Raw genomic sequence first — 16,678 nt, 5'->3', positions numbered from 1 at the left:
AGAACTGCTTGGGGCCTCCAGGAGGAGGGAGGCTCCCTGGAACCTGAGACAGCCAGCCCACCCCAGTGGGGTCTGGGCTCACCTGCCCAAACCTGCCCATGCCCTGCACCCCCTACTCCCTCCACCCACCGTGGCCTCCTTGTTGTTCTTCTGTGGCACTAAATTCCGTCCAGCCACCAAGTCTTTGCATGGCCTGTTCCCTCTGCCAGACTGTCCAAATCTCACCTTTTCTAAGCAAATAAAGTTGCCCCTCCTGGGCCCTCTCTAGCTCCGCGCCCTGCCTTCCCCAAGCACTTGTCACCACCTGGAAGTATTTATTCATCTCTTTACCTGTCACCTGTTCACCTCACCTATCAGGCTGTGAGTTCCCTGAGGGCAGGGGCCAGGCTGAACACACGCTAGGCGTTTAATTGATGGAATAAACAAAGTGGTACACATCAGGGGACCTGAGGGAGAGAATGAGGTCTCGGTTTATACCTCTGAAAAATGGACACAGGAGCCCTGAGGGGTCCCACTGCCATAGCCTGGGGTCTCCAGTCATGCCCCTTCACTCACCCCAACCCTACCATGGCGATCCTGGGGGGAACTTTCTGACCCCCAGGTATGACCAGGGCCCTCTCCTGCTCAGACCTCTCCCATGGCTCCCTAGTACCTTCACAGTACAATCGGGCTCTTCTAAAGGCTCTACATGCTCTCTGGCCAGCCCCTCCTGCCACATCGCCATCTGCGGAGGTGCTTTCTGGCTTCCAGGCCTTGCCCATTGTTCCCTCCACTGCAGACACTCTCCCCTCTACCTCTGCTTCGGACTCCTGTACCTCCTCCAACACCCCGACTCCAAACCCCTTTCTCGGCCCTTGCCCTGCTGACGTGGACTGGAGTGTGTCCAGCTGTCTCCCCAAAGCTTTGAAAGCCAACTCCGTTATCACTCAGGTAGCTGAATAGCCCACCCAACCCCCAAATATACTTGAATCCCCTAAACTCCATCCTCCTCAGTAAAAGATACCCGCTTGGCCGCCTGTTTGTCAATCGCCGGGCCACGCTCGCAGATGCAGCCAGCAGGTGGCGCTGCAGCCCCGCAGCTCTTCCGCCTTCCACCCCCCGCCACTGCAGTGTCTTTGCCTTCTGGCTCTCAGACCTCCCCACCTCTGCCCCGGCCAGGACACCCACCAGCAGCGCTCCTGCCCCAGCACGACACTGTACAAAGGCTAAAGGGCGGGGTGCCCACGGCTAAACACCACCCCACCCCCAAGCTGGAAAAGTCCCGGGCAGCCCCTGCCCCGCCCCACGCCACGCTACGCCACTTCCCAGGACCCAGTAAACAGCTTCAGCCTGGAACCAGGCCACTCCAGCCAGCCTCAGGCCTCGGCCACCGCAGGGAATGGCACTGGGGAAGGCGAGTGACGGCCCAAGGTGTGGGGTGGGGCAGGAGGTGGCGGGAAGGCGAGGTATGGAGCAGCCGGGGTGGAGCCCCAGGGCCGGGCTGCCCACAGGAGGCCAAGGCTGGCTGTGGCCAGAGGTGAGACCGGGCCCTTGGCTTCCCCACCCCTCTGTAGAAAGAAGGAAGTGTGTGTACGGGGGTCACTCAGCTCAGGACGCTCGCACAGCTCCCTGAACCCCAGGCAACCCTGAGGCCCCTCTCCCCTTGGCCCCGGGCCACCCCTCCACCTGCCCTCCATTTCGGACAGCGCCCCTGTCAACACCACTGAGTCAACACAGGTCTTGGAAGAGCAATCGTTTTATTTGGATTTTTGAGAGCAATAGAAGGGTAGATTAATACCTATCTTTCCAAGTTAAGAGACCTAAGACTGTTTCCAAAAGACTTCAAATAAGAAACTCCTCCTTAAGGTACAAGGATAACCTGAATCATCTTAAACCAGCAATAAAAAAGTAAAATATAAATTTTTATTTAGAATTAAAGCAAATACTTCAGTATCACAAACACAATATTAAACTTCAAGAAATACACGGCTAATTTGGAGTGAGCATTTATTTGCACAATTACGACATGCGGACAAACCCAGCAGGTGAGCAGGCTGACGCAGGTCAGCGCGCAGTTGATCACACCACCCGCCCGAAGCACGGCAGCAAGTGCACACGGAGCGGTCTGCAATCGAGCCCCAGGGGCCGCAGGGGCATCACGCTACTCCTCCTCACCAGAGGACTCCCTCTCAAACGTGTAGGCCATGAAGCAAGCGTCGGGTCTCTTGGGGACAAGGGGATGCCCCGGTCTCACAATCTCAAAGCCCAGAAAGCTGAAGGTACGGAGCAAGGCGGCTGCGGAGGAGACGCCATCAGGTCAGAACCACCCCGTCCACCTGCAGGGCCCAGAGCCCTGCCAGCCCAGGGACCGCCTGAGACAGAAGGCCCGAGTCTAGGGCAAGGGGGCTGCTCACAGGGTGTGGTGCGGCCCCCGGACAGCATGGACCCCACCCTAGGCCTGGCCTCCAGGGCAGTGGGCAGCCTCTCCCATTTCCTCTCCCCCGCGTGGAGATCACCCACCTCGGTCATCGCGGTTCTTATGGAGACAAACGAAGACGTGGTCAGCGCGGAGCTGCTCCTCAGCAAACTCGAGGAGAACTGCGAAGCTGAGGTTCCAGCGTCAGGGCCCGCGCCCCTGCCGCCCCACAGGGGCCCTAGCCCAGCTCTCCCACTTGTGTCTGTGGCCTCATCTGCATACTGGGAGCACCAGCCTCTCCCGGGTCTAATCCAGGGTCAGCCTTGCCACTGCTGACATTGGAGCCAGGTCATTCTGGGGGACTGTCCTGGGCACTGTGGGGTGTCCCTGGCCCCACCCACATGACACCAGGAGCAACACCCACAATGTGACAACCATAGATGGCCCCTGGAGTCCCCTGGGTGATACTGCTGATCCACTGCTTAAAAGGGGAACCCTCACTCCGGAAACAATAACCACTGCCTGGCTCCTGACTCAGGCTTCCCTCCTCTGGAGTCCAACTTTGAGGTGCAAACACAGTTTGCCTTGCTCTGCCCCCCAGGCACACACAGGCCCGCCCTCACCTGTCCTTGCTCCCCTCGGGCAGAGCGCCGCCTGGGATCTCAACGTAGAGGCAGCTGTTGCTCAGCACCGCTCTCCAGTTAATGTGTTTGGCATCCGTGAGCCTGGACTGGACGTTAAAAATTCTCGTCTTGTTATTAGACGTTAGTTCCTCTGTTACATTCAGCCGATTATCCTGTGGAAGAAGACCAAACCCAACCTTGGACGCCAGCCTTCACAGCCTGGGGATCTTCCCCCTTGCTACTCTGACAGTTTGGAAAACCCAGAAAAGCACCCATATAACCCTGCAGCGCTGTTGGGGTGCGGGGCCTCCCGGGCCTCTGAGGAACGGTGGTTCCGCCCAAGGCCAGAGCAGGACCCCAAGCTGAGGCGCAAACATGAGGCGCCAACAGCTACTACAGGCTCAGGCAAAGCCTGCGCTGCAGTCTGCACCTTTGTTCCTTCCATCTTGGATTCAGGAAAACCATGTGGAGAGTTCCTGGCACATGACAGGCGCATAAAACATTTCGTGGGTCTGGCTACTCTCCCCCTCCGCCACCTCAGGTACCCAGAAGTCCGAGGAAGAAGAATACTTACAGAGTAAAATAAATTAGCTGAAAGACTGTGATCCCTCTGACTATTCCCTCGCCCACCTGGGATCTTCAGGGGTGGGTGAGGGACATCAGGAGCACCACCGAGGCCCTGGGCCCAGGTTACTACAGCAGTTGATGGACGCCCTGGAACTGGAGAAAAGGCGCTGGTGAGCAGCACTGGGGGAGACGCCCCGCCTCCGCTGACAGGGCCCCGAGCCCAGCAAGGCCAGCAGAAGACCAAAGCCTACCAGAGCCCAGGTCCCTGCGACGCGCCTCCCTCTCTCAAGCGCAATGTTTACACCGGGTGCAGAATCAACATCTGCCTCCGTCGGGTCAGCAGCCACAGGAACAAGAGGCCACTCAAATCCACCTCCTCGGGTGGTGACGCCGATTAAAGGTCCAACCGGTCCCGAGTGCCTCTTCTGCCCAGCACTAAGTGTCGCCCTATCCAGCCCTGCGCCAGGTTCTACTTCCCACTTCTAAGTCCAGCGCTTCAGCTTCCCCTTTTCCACTTTGCAGTCTCCAGCAGACCTGAACCTCTAACAGCTTTTTCTTAGGAGTCCAGCAAAACCGTCCTTCCACTGAAGCAGCCCCTGCTGCGGCTCTTTCGTTGTCGGCACCCGCCGGGAGGCGCGGGACCCGTTCGGTGTCCCCGCAGGCGCAGAGGAGACGGGCCCGCGCAGACGCCCTCCCGCGCGCACCCCGAGGCCTCCGCTTGCGTCATCTCGGCAGAGCGGCCCTCGGCCCCGGGGGAGGTTTTCACAATCGCGCAGCCGGCAGCGCCAGCAGCCATTTGCTGCGCAGTGTCAACAGGCCCCGCGGTCGCCTCCATTTTGCTCGGCTCCCATCCGGGGCGCCCGACCCGCGGGCGGCGGCATCTTGGCTCAGGGCCCGCGCGAGAGCACCCCCGGGGCCGTGGTCTAAGACCTCACGATCCGTGGCGAGCGCGGCTCACCTAGACCCCCGGCCCCGGCCACCCTCGACCCAGCCGTCCTATGGGGGAGAGGCGGGCGGGCAGCCACGCCGAGAAGGACCCCGGGCGCCGTCTACGTGGCGCGGCCCGGCTCCGCGCATCCTCGGGGCTGAAAAGTGACCGCCAGGGCGGCCGCGTCCCGGGGCCACGTCGGGGTGCGGGATAGGGGGAAGGGCCGCTCCGCTGAGCGCTCACAACCTCCGCGCCCGCAAAGCGCAGATTCCCGCGACCCGCCGGCCCGACCGCCCCCCAAACCCGACCCCGGAACCTCGCACCCCCAGACCGGACTGTGGACTCCTGTGCCCCCCAAACCCAACCAGGTTCCCTGGCGACCCCCAATCCAACCGGAAATCCTCGTGTCCCTCCCCCAATCCGACCAAGTAGCCTGCGGACCCCTCAATCCAATCAGAGACCCCCTTTGCCCCCACCCGCCCCGCCCCCACCCCGCCGAGAACCCGCCCCCGGCGCGACTGTTGCCTCGACAAAGGGGCGGACCTCGCGCTCCCGGGACTTCCGTGGCGCCCCGCGGCTAGGCCCCTGCGGGCCTGCGCGGCGGCGCTTCTGGAAGCTTCGGGCGGGGGCGGGGCGCTCACCTCTCGCTGCTGCGGCCTCCGCGGCTGTGCAGGCTAAGGAGCGGCATGGTGCGGGTGGCGTGGACGGTGGCGCTGGGTTTATCCCCCTCCTTCTCTCTGGCGAAGCAGTGGCTGTTCAGGATCCGCTGCAGGGAGGATTTCACCATCCGGCCGCTGGGGTCCGAAACCAGGAAAACCTCCGCTGCGCCTCTCCGCGCCCCCGCCGCTGCTCGCCGTTCGCAAAATGGCGCCTCCGCCTCCGCCCGCCTTTATACGCACAGCGCCCAGGCCACGCCCCCCCACGCCGCGGGAACGCGGCCGCACGAGGGAGTGGGGCCATCAGGAAGCCGAGGCGCGCCCGCCCCTCTCGGCGTCTGATTGGCAGACGGCGAGGGACATGGGGTGGGGCCGCGCCTCGGACTGAGCAGGACGCGTCGGGTCCCGCCCCCTCCGGCTCCCCGTCGTAGCTCTGCGGGCGCGCGGGAGGGGGCGGGGCCGGCGTGGCGTCGGGAACGCGCGCCGCGGGCCGCGCCGCGCCTCGCCCCGCTCCGCCCCGCCCCTCCCGCAGCCGGGCCTGGGGGCCGAGGCGTGTCGCTGTGCCCGCTTTTGGGGGACTCGCGGTGGCTACGTCTCCGCGGTGATCCCTGTCGCCCTCCCCAAGGTCCCCTCCCTCTAAAGGACTCCCTATCCTGGGCGGCTCTGGGCGACAAAGGTCCCGGGTATTTGGAGAGAAGGGTCCAAGCTCCCACACCGCCCCATAGAACACAACTATTTTCAGTAATAACCTCATAATGATCGATCCTAATAATGGTTTTTCTGGATTCGGTCTTTCACGTGTTAAAACAATTTGCAGTTTACTTTCGATGTCAAAGATATTATTCAAATTCAGTAAAATATTTCGCATCACATTTGGACTTAAGCAAAAATGCTTTTCCTTGGAGATAAACTCACAAAGATATTTCACGTGTGAACTAAAATTTGCCCCAAGCAAAATATTGTTCTCGCAGGTCCCACTTTGTTTCATGTTTTTACGTTTTAAGCACAGAGTCTCCGAAGAGTTGCCTGGAATGAAGTAACTCCTACTTGTTTCTTTGTCTTTACAATCCTTGCCTGTCCTTTTTATCTCATTTTTATTTCCAAGCTACTGTGTCCATTGGGGTTAGAGGCACAAACTTTCTGCAAAAGGACCTTGAATTATTACAAAACTGATAGAAATTTACTCTCCAAAGCATGTGGCGAAATCCCTGTGTGTCTCCAAATACCCTTCCATGTGGAATGCAGAATTTATTGTTTATGTATACAGCATTTATAAGTAATACAAACATCTAATTTACAGCTTCCGTATGTACATTATTAAAACTCAACAGAGACTGTAATAATTGCAAATGTTAGGCCAACCAAAGAAATTTCCCAGAGAAAGAATAGTTAATGAATGACATTGCTTAGAATTGCCGCTCATGGTGAAAACCAAAAGCAGATGAATTTGTGGTTAACTTTCTAATTGTTTTCAATGTTTCTTTTACTGCCAGGGCTCACTCCCACCGACCCACTTAGGGTGCCACTTAAGTGTCCTCACTATTTGTGGGGCTAGTATGCTTTTTTTTTTTTAACTTTTTGGCCACACCGCATGGCATGTGGGGTCTTAGTTCCCCAACCAGGGATGGAAACTGCACCCCCTGCAGTGGAAGCGCGGAGTCTTAACCACGGGACCACCAGGGAAGTCCCCGGTGTACCATTATTTAGGCTCTGTTTTCTTGAGGCTGGAAGAGCCTATGGGTTTGAAATCTGGGTCTTTGCCTCACGGTAACTCTCCGGTGTGTTACACAGACGGGCAATTCTGGGCTAAGAGTCCAGGATCTGGAACAGCCCATGGCTGGCCACTGGTCACTGGGTCGAGCCATGTTTACCCCCCATGACTGAGGCCAGGGAGTGACAGGGCTCCCAGGTGACTGTCAGCACAGTGGACTCAAGCAGCCAAGCAGACCCTGGTCCAGGGAGATGTCTCCAAGAATGCCTCGCATGCCAGGCCAGTCTCTGGGGGATGACATTTAGGCCACGTCCAGGTCTCTGCAGTCCACGAGAGCCAGCAGGAAACTCCAGACCCAGGACTTGGGGTGGGAGGTTCCTTCTTCATCAGCAGGCCGTGCGCCCTTGCTGGCCAAAGCACACTTTAATTTGGAATCACTGTGGGTGGAAAGGGGAACAGTATGTAATCTCTTGGTAAAAAAACAAACTGCAGCAGCTGGGGGAAAAAATGGGTGGAGAAGAAAATGGGTGCCCATGAGGTCGGGGTGAGACATGTCTGGAAAAGTCACCGTGGGGTCTCTAGGTGTTGGAGGGCCCCCAGCTCTGGGCGGGGATATGGGGAGCAGTGTCACGTCTTCCTCGTGGGGAGGGTGGGCTCCGGTTCTAGGGACAGCTCCCTCTGCCTGCTGTTGGGGAGGTGAGAGTGACCTGGTACAGGATGACACACGATGGGGACCGTGTTCCTCTGCTCTATCCCTGTGTGTGCATGTTGGGGGCACCAAAGCACCTGCCACTAAGATTGTAAACTCTGAACAAGACCAAACTCTCCTTCCAGGTTTCATCCGGCACCAAAAACCTTGCTCGCTGTCAGATCTCGGTTGTGAGCCTGCAGTCAGGGTTGGTTGTTTTTGTGGGGGTTTTTTTGTGTTTGTTTGTTTTTTTGCCATGCCACGTGGCGTGCAGGATCGAACCCGTGCCGCCTGCTTTGGAAGCGCAGAGTCTTAACCACTGGACTGCCAGGGAAATCCTAGGGTTGGGTTCTCGAGGCAGAAATGAATGCCCACTCTCCACATTCGGGGCCATCCCAGGTGCTGTGGGGTGTGGAACAGCCTCCCTGGCCCCCACCCCCTCGATGCCAGGAGCCCCCTCCCAGTGTAACAACCACAGGAGTCCCCAGACATCATCCAGTCTCCCCCCTCAGTGTCACCTTCTCCTACTTTCTCCCACTGATCTGGGGGCACCTGCACGTGCTGGGAAGGGGGAACCTACACACTGAGCAGAACACAGTGGGGAAGGCTCAGGGTGGGCATGGGTGCCCAAGGCAGCCACCCTGGCTGGGCTTGCTGGGGACGGAGAGAGAAATCAGGTGAGGCGACAGGGGTGATGTGGTAGGGAAGGATTGGGAGTTTGGGATTAACAGATGTAAACTATTATATAGAGAATGGACGAACAACAAGGTCCTACTGTATAGCACAGGGAACTATATTCAATATCCTGTGATAAACCTTAATGGAAAAGAATATGAAAAAGAATGTATCTATGTGTAACTGAATTGCTTTGCTGTACAGCAGAAATTGGCACTACATTGTAAATCAGCTATACTTCAATAAAAAATAAATATATAAATAAAAAATAAAAGGCCAAAAAAAAAAAAAGAAAAAAATCAGACAGAGGGGCGGTGCCTCACTGGGAGCAGGGAGTCTGTGAGAGGCGAGGGCCCCAGACTGCAGGGAGGGAGAGGGGGACATCAGGGAGGGCTTCCTGGAGGAGGTGAGAGCTGAGCTGCTGGGAAGGGATAACAGAAGACATGGGACAGGCACGTCAAGGATGGAGGGCCCATGCCCGGTGTCCTGCTAAAATCAGTATGGCGAGGCGGGAGGATGCCACGGATCTCACTCTGATTTTTAGAAAGATTCATGGAGTGTAGTCGGCTGAGTAACAGCCCCCAAACACCTCCCCATCCTAGTCCTGGGAACTGTGAATGTGCCACGTCACCTGGCAAAGGGACTTTGCAGATGGGGTTAAGTTAAGGCCCCTGAGATGGGGGTGACCCTGGATTCCCTGGGAGGGCCCAGCATCATCACAAGGTCCCCATAACGGGGAGGCGAGAGGGTCAGAGGCTGAGACAGAGACTGGAGATGCTGCACTGCTGCCTGTGAGGATGCAGGAGGGGCCGGGAGCCAGGGATGCAGCGCCTCTAGAAGCTGGAAAAGGCGGGAACCGCTGCTGCCCTGGAGGCTCCGGAAGGACCAGCCCGGCCCACGCCTGGATTTAGCCCCATGAGGCCCGAGTTGGATTTCCAACCTCCAGGACTGTGAGTGGATAAATCCGTGTTGTTTTAGGTCACTACACTGATGATGATTTGTTACAGCCGCCCCAGGGAGCTCATACACGGAGTGAGGGCAATATTCAGCATCTTCATGGGCCGTTGGTGACATTCAGCACATTTGACAAAACCCACCTTACAGTGCAGTTGGGACGTGTACATTTCCCTCGAGTGAATTTCATCCAAACATTAAAGACACATTAAAGACACAAACATTTGTCAAATGATTTTTTTTTTTTTGGCCACGCAGCTTGTGGGGTCTTAGTTCCCCACCAGAGACTGAACCCACGCCCTCTGCAGTGGAAGCGTGGAACCCTAACCACTGGAGTGCCATGAAAGTCCCTATTAAAGACACAAACATTTATGGATCCCCAGTAAACGGTGCGCCTGCTAAAGGGGTTTGATGCCTGCAGTAGACTTTGAAATGAAATTTTAAAAGTAAGGTGGGTAAACAAAGACAGGACAAAGCGAACACAGCAAAAGATAACTCGTAGAATCTAGGCGGCGGCAATGTGGGCCTTCACTGTAGATTTCCCTCGACCTTTCTGTCCGTTTGAAAATGTTCGTCATCAACTGCTAAAAAGTAAACATAAAAGGGGCTAAAGTCCTTTCACCGCATTCAGCATCCTTTTCAAGCCTGGCCCTCTCTCCTAACCTTATTCTCCAAACAGAAAGTCAAGAGGCCGGAGGCAGCCTGAAGAGGGAAGTAAACAAAAAACGACCACTTTTCCTACAGTGAGAACCGGGCCAAAGGACAACAGCCTCAAATGGCCGGATTTGGCCACAAATCCGCACACACGTCTGTTGCCGAGTGATAAAGTACAGGACACCCTAACATGCTCCTGGCGTTTTGACAGCCCCGTAAAAACACCATGACCAAGGACTAGAGGGGGTGACGGGAGAAAGGAGCAGGCTTATCTCAAACTCTGGGCTACTTTTTATGTTGTTCATGTATATATTTTTTGAAGTATAGTTAATTTATAATGTTGTGTTAGTTTCAAGTATATAGCGAAGTGATTCAGTTATACATATGTATTTATATTCTTTTTCAGATTCTTTTCCATTATAGGTAATTACAAGGTACTGAGTAGAGTTCCCTATGCTATACAGTAGGTCCTTGCTGTGTACTTTGGAGTTTCTGCTTTTGTGGTCATTACACAAAGGCTGTGTTGACTCTCTTGGTGTATACATATTTGTGGCATTCTAGATAACTTTCTTAGGATCAATTCCTAGAAGTGAAATCTCTAGGTCAAAGAAATAGCTATTACCTAAGAGCTTCTAGAAATGTTACAAGAATTTACTTTCCCACAGGCAGCAGGGGTGAAGGCCTGTTTTGCCATGGCCTCACAAAAAGGAAGTATTATCATAAAAAAAATGTTTTGGAACTCTTTTTGCCTTAATGTGCATGTTAATGGTCACTTGTGGGGTTGGAGAGTTTCCACGTGGTGAGATTTTTTTCTGCTGTGTTTCTGTTAGTCAGGAAGGCTGGGTACTGGGGTCTGCTGCAGGAACAAAAGCCCCCAGCTCACTGGCTTAAAGCACGAGGGGCTCGCCACAGTGAGACGCCACCTCACACCCAGTAAGGTGGCTATTATCAAAAAGATGGAAAATGACAAGTGTTGGCAAGGATGTGGAGAAATTGGAACCCTTGTGCACGGCTGCTCCGAAGGATATAAAATGGTGCAGCTGCTGTGTAAAAGTCTGGAGGGTCCTCGAAAGGTTAAACATAGAATCACCATATGACCCAGCAATTCCACTCCTGGGTGCACCCCCAAAAGAACCGAAAGCAGGGTCTTTTTTTTTTTTGTCCATACTGCAGCATGTGTGATCTTAGTTCCTCAACCAGGAATCGAACCCATGCCCCCTGCAGTAGGAGCATGGAGTCTTAACCACTGGACCACCAGAGAAGTCCAGCAGGGTCTTGAAGAGATATTTGCACACCCGTGTTCAGAACAGCTTGAGTCACACCAGCCAAAAAGGTGCAAACACCCCAAATGTCCATTTGACAGATGATGGATAAACACGATGTGGTCCGTCCACAGGCTGGAATATTACGCAACCTTAGAAAGGACGGACACCTGCTACATCACGGATGAACCTCAAGGACATGATGCTCGGTGAGAGAACCAGACACAGAAGGACAAATACCGTCTGATTCCACTCACAGGGGGTCCCCAGAGGAGTCACATCCACAGAGACAGGAAGTAGATGGTGGGGGCCAGGGGCTGGGGGAGGGGCTGGGGAGTCAGGGTTTCATGGGGACAGAGTTTCAGTTTGGGAAGATGAGAAAGTTCTGGAGATGGATGGTGGGGATGGTTGCCCAACAGTGTGAAGGTGCTCAATGCCACTGAGCTGTGCGCTTGAAGATGGTTCAGATGGTGAATTTGTTATGTGTATTTTACCACAATAAAAAAAAAAGGCACCCCACACCCACGATCCAGGGGTATTTCTTCCTCTTGCCTGGTGGCCTTCTGGGGCCCACACGGGGTGCTGCTTCCCAGAGTGGCCCGGGCACCCTACCCTCTTGGACTTCACTGTGGCCCTGGAAGGAATCACGCCAGCAGCTCAATACCCCAGCCTGGACGTGATCCCACCAATGGGTACAATGGTAAATTTCTTCTGCGAGCCTAAAATTATTTCAAAATAAGAAGTTAAAAACGAAGCCACTCTCTATGTCTGTGGATCTGCCTGTTCTGGACGTTTCCCATCAATGGAATCACACACTGTGCATCCTTCTGCGTCTGGCTTCTCTCACTGAGCATCGTGTTCTCAGGGTCCGTCCACGTTGTAGCGAGGGTCAGGGCTTCTCTCCTCTTCATGGCTGAGTGATGCTCCCATGTGTGGAGGGACACGTGTGTTTATCCACTCATGAATCTGTCAAAGAACATTTGACTCATTCGCACCTTTTTGCTTTTGTGAAACATGCTGCCATGGACGTGCGTGTAGAAATATCAATTCCAGTCCCCACTTTCTCCTCCTTTGGGTGTATACGTAGGAGTGGAATTGCTGTCATATGGTGATTCTATGTTTAGCTTTTTGAGGAACTGCCAAACCGTAATATACTCTTAAGAGGAAAAGAAAAAATGTAGGTTCCAAAACAAGATGTTCAGACCTTCACTAATGATGCCAGTCTTGTAAAAATAAATATGTAAATAATATTGAAACACAAGGTTACAAAAACATCTGAGGAGAGAACCCTTGAATATTAAACAGCGTCTGTTTTTGGATGGGAGCAGGCGGGTGTTTTAAAAACTGTCCTCTTTGAACTTGGGTACGTTTCTAATGTTCAGGTTTTGCCTGCGTCGTAAGGCAGAGAGTAAGAACTGTTTCTGAGCGAGGTGGGAGGGGGCAGGAAGCCTTTGGCCTCGGCCCGGAAGGTGGGCAGGTGCGTCTGGCCTCCAGGTGTCTCCGGGGGTGGGGAGGGCAGTGAGGTTATGTGTTCAGGATTTTTACTGGTGAAGACTCATTGAAGAAATCCACTTCCCTTTCTTCTCAGGGGTCCCAAAGTGGCCCATGCTTTCCAGCTGCAAACACCTGGCTGCAGGCCTTAGGACCCCTTAGGATGCCCCTTTGAAGGCTGAGGTCCCCCCAGAGGAGGGGAGCTGGGTTTCTCTGCCCCACCAAACGGGGGTGCGTGTGTGAATATTCAGGGTGTTTGAGTTTCCTGCAGCTGCTGTAACAGGTGACTGCATACTGGCGGGCTTCAGTCAACAATCATTTGTTCTCGAATGTTCAGGAGGCCAGAGTCTGAACCCAGGTGTGGCAGGGCCTAGCTCCCTCCAGAGGCTCCAGGGGAGGGTCCTTCCTGCCCCCTCCAGCTTCTGGGGCTCCAGGTATCCTTTGGATTCTGGACACATCACCCCCATCTGTCTCCGTCTTCGCATGGATATTCTGTTTCTAAATCTCCCTCTTCTGATAAGGACACAGTCATACTGGATTAGGGCCCCCAACATTCCAGTATGACCTCATTTAACTAATTACATCTACAATGACTCTATCTTGGTCCATTCGAGCTGCTGCAACAGAATTCCTGGGACTTCTCTGGTGGTCCAGTGGGTAAGACTCTGCGCTGCCAATGCAGGGAGCTCGAGTTCAAGCCCTGGTGGGGGAACTACATCCCGCATGCATGCTGCAACTAAGAGCCGGCACAGCCAAAATATAAAGAAATAATAAAATAAATTAAACAAACAAAAAAAGAGAATTCCTCAGATGGAGTGGCTTATAAGCAGAAGTGTACTTCTCACAGTTCTGGAGGCTGGAAGCCCAAGATCAAGACACCGGCAGATTTTGTGTCCCGGTTCAAAGCTGACACCTCCTCTTTGCTGTGTCCTCACGTGGCGTAAGGGGCAAGGGTGTTCTCTGGGGTCCCTTTCATAAGGGCACGGATCCCATTCACGAGGGCTCTGCCCTCCTGACCTAGCGTCCTCCTGAAGGCCCCACCTCCTCATATCATCACAAGTAGAGGGCGTTAGGATTCAACATATGAATCTGGAGGCGGGGAAACACAAACATTCACCATATAGCAGACCCCGTTCCCAAATGGGTTTGGGGTTAGGACTTGAACGTATCTTTTGGAGGGAGTGCAGCTAACCCATAACTGGGGCGGGGGAACACCAGGGAGCTGGGGACCAGGTGACGTGGGGTGAGAGCACTCCCAGTCTGAATGAAGGCGGGTTTCCCACAGCAACGCAAAGAGACAGGCATGACCGGTACCTTTCTTCCGGCAAACGACATGGATCTGGACGTGGGACAATTGGTTGGGACTCAAACTGGGGCCTCGGAATCCAGAGGCAGCCCTCTCAGCCCCTCCTGCAGACCTGTTTTCATGGGTAACTACCCTGACGGCCCATGTGTGCTAAAAGTGTTTGGACTAACTAACAAGGCTTTGTCCTGATGGTATTTTATATTGTATCATGTTTTGTTTGGTTTTTTTTCGGTACGCGGGCCTCTCACTGTTGTGGCCTCTCCTGTTGCGGAGCACAGGCTCCGGACGCGCAGGCTCAGTGGCCATGGCTCACGGGCCCAGCCGCTCCGCGGCATGTGGGATCTTCCCGGACCAGGGCACGAACCTGCGTCCCCTGCATCGGCAGGCGGACTCTCAACCACTGCGCCACCAGGGAAGCCCCTATCATGTTTTCTGACGGTTTAAATTAAACAGGGTCTCCCCCAGCACTGCTGACATTGCGGCCGGGTCGCCCTCTGTCAGGGTCCATCCTGAGCGCCGTGGGGTGTGGAGCGGCCTCCCTAGTCCTGCGCGTTTGATGCCAGGAGCCCCCACTAAGTGATGACAACCAAAGATGTGGCCCGGTGTCCCCTGCAGGCAGCATCGCCGCCAGTTGAGAACCACAGACCTACCATCACAGACATCACGTCGTTTTACAAATTTCAAAATATATAGCTCAGGGGCTTCCCTGGTGGTGCAGTGGTTGAGAGTCCGCCTGCCGATGCAGGGGACATGGGTTCGTGCCCCGGTCCGGGAAGATCCCACATGCCGCAGAGTGGCTGGGCCCGTGAGCCATGGCTGCTGAGCCTGTGCGTCCGGAGCCTGTGCTCCGCAACGGGAGGGGCCACAACAGTGAGAGGCCCGCGTACCGAAAAAAAAAATATATATATATATATATATATATATATATATATATATATATATATATATATAGCTCAGGGAGAGTATTCCAAAGTTCCTCGGTGCTTTCGAGATAAGCCTGTGACTTGTAACTCTGCCAGTGCACGTTAGCTACTTCGTCAGGGTGAGGTTTGTACAGGCAGCCCTTGTGGAAGGGGGTTAAATTATTTTCGGTCACTTTGTATGCCATTTTGGTAACGACCAATGGATGTTTTAATAATGATCAGGTGAAGTGGTATTTTAAGATTCTACAGAAGCTCACGGGGCCGGTACTGTTCATTTGACCATAGGAAATGGAATCCATCGATAAGTAACTCTTGGGTTGTCTTCACACATTTCAATATTACTAACTGTATGCTTTTTAAGGGTGAAGAGTACAGTATGTAAATTATATCTCATAAAGCGGGTACAAAAAAAGAAAGCAGGGCTTCACCCATGTTCACAGCAGTGTATTCACAATGGACAAAGGTAGAATGAACCCAAGTGTCCATTGATGGATGATGGATAAACACAATGCGGTCCATCCCTATCGTGGAATATTACTCAGCCTTAAAAAGGAAGGAGATTCTGACACCTGCTACAACAGGGATGCACCTTGAGGTCATCATGCTCAGTGAGAGAAGCCAGACACAAAAGGCCCCATACAGTGTGAACCCACTCACAGGAGATCCCTAGGGAGTCAGATCCACAGAGACAGGAAGTAGATGGTGGGGGCCGGGGGCTGGGGGAGGGGGAGGGGGAATCACTGTTTCATGGGGACAGAGTTTCAGTTTGGGAAGATGAGAAAGTTCTGGAGATGATGGTGGGGACGGTTGCACAACAATGTGAGGGTACTGAATGCCACCGAGCTGTGTGCTTACAAATGGTTGACATGATCGATTTGGTGTTACGTGTATCTTACCACAATAAAAAACTGGATATGGTGGCAAGTGACTGCTGTGTTGCAGAGCACAAATTTAGAGAAAGGTTGAATGGGGGCGGGGTGAGGTGGAGTGAGGAGTGGCCTGCACACCGTGGTTATGCCCATGACTCTGTCGGGGACTCAGGCAGCTCATTATTGGAGCCTCAGTTTTCTCATCTGTTTTGAGACGAAAACTAAACAAAAGTCCTTGATTCATGGGGTTGAACTAGGATTAATATAGAATCTCTCACCTGGGGGCGATCCCCCTCCCCAGGGGACACTGGGCTACGTCTGGGACATCTGTGCTTGTCACGACTGGGGGGAGGGCTAAGAAGCTGTAGGAGTGATCATCTCTTTCCCGGAATCCAGCTTCTTAAGTCGGATTCACCTTTGCAGGCCCAATGTCAGCCGTGGTGAAATAGAGAAACTGTGCCCTAGAAAATGCAAGGTAACCTGTAGTGACACAAAGCAGATCAGGGGTTGCTTGGGGACAAGGGGTGAGGAGGGAAGGAAGGAGGGATCACAGAAGGGCATGAGGAAACTTTTGAGGATAATGGGGTGTTCACTACCTTGACTGTGCTGATAGTTTCACAGGGTATACTAATGTCAAAGTTTACCAGATTCTGTAATGTACATATGTGCATTTTACTATGTCAGTTATACCTCAATAAAGCTGTTATTTTTTTTTTTAATGAAGCCCCCCCCCAGACTTCCCTCGTGGAGCAGTGGTTAAGACTCCGAGCTCCCAATGCAGGGGGCCTGGGTTCGATCCCTGGTCAGGGAACTAGATCCCACATGCACGCCGCAACTAAGAGTTCACATGTCATAACTAAGGAGCCCACCTGTCAGAGCTAAGGCCCGGCTCAACCAAATAAATAAATAAATATTTTTAAAAATAAATAAATTAAAAAAAATGAAATGAAACCCGTGATATCTGCTCCCTTTCCTG

At 53.8% G+C, this 16,678-nt stretch overlaps 1 protein-coding gene across 1 annotated transcript; it reads right to left on the bottom strand.

Moving 5' to 3' along the window:
• Window positions 1–1,719: 1,719 nt before the first annotated feature.
• OAZ1 (ornithine decarboxylase antizyme 1) lies at window positions 1,720–5,385 on the bottom strand. The gene is given in 6 exon segments (XM_060145740.1): window positions 1,720–2,274; window positions 2,500–2,585; window positions 3,019–3,191; window positions 3,593–3,679; window positions 3,681–3,738; window positions 5,155–5,385. Coding segments are annotated over 6 exon segments (684 nt in total). The 5' UTR covers window positions 5,301–5,385; the 3' UTR covers window positions 1,720–2,140.
• Between the last annotated feature and the right edge of the window lie 11,293 nt (window positions 5,386–16,678).

This window comes from Lagenorhynchus albirostris, chromosome 3, assembly GCF_949774975.1.
Source record: "Lagenorhynchus albirostris chromosome 3, mLagAlb1.1, whole genome shotgun sequence".
NCBI classification, from domain to species: Eukaryota; Metazoa; Chordata; class Mammalia; order Artiodactyla; family Delphinidae; genus Lagenorhynchus; species Lagenorhynchus albirostris.
Note: the sequence above shows the minus strand (reverse complement) of the source record. Positions and strands in the feature narration are given on the sequence as shown.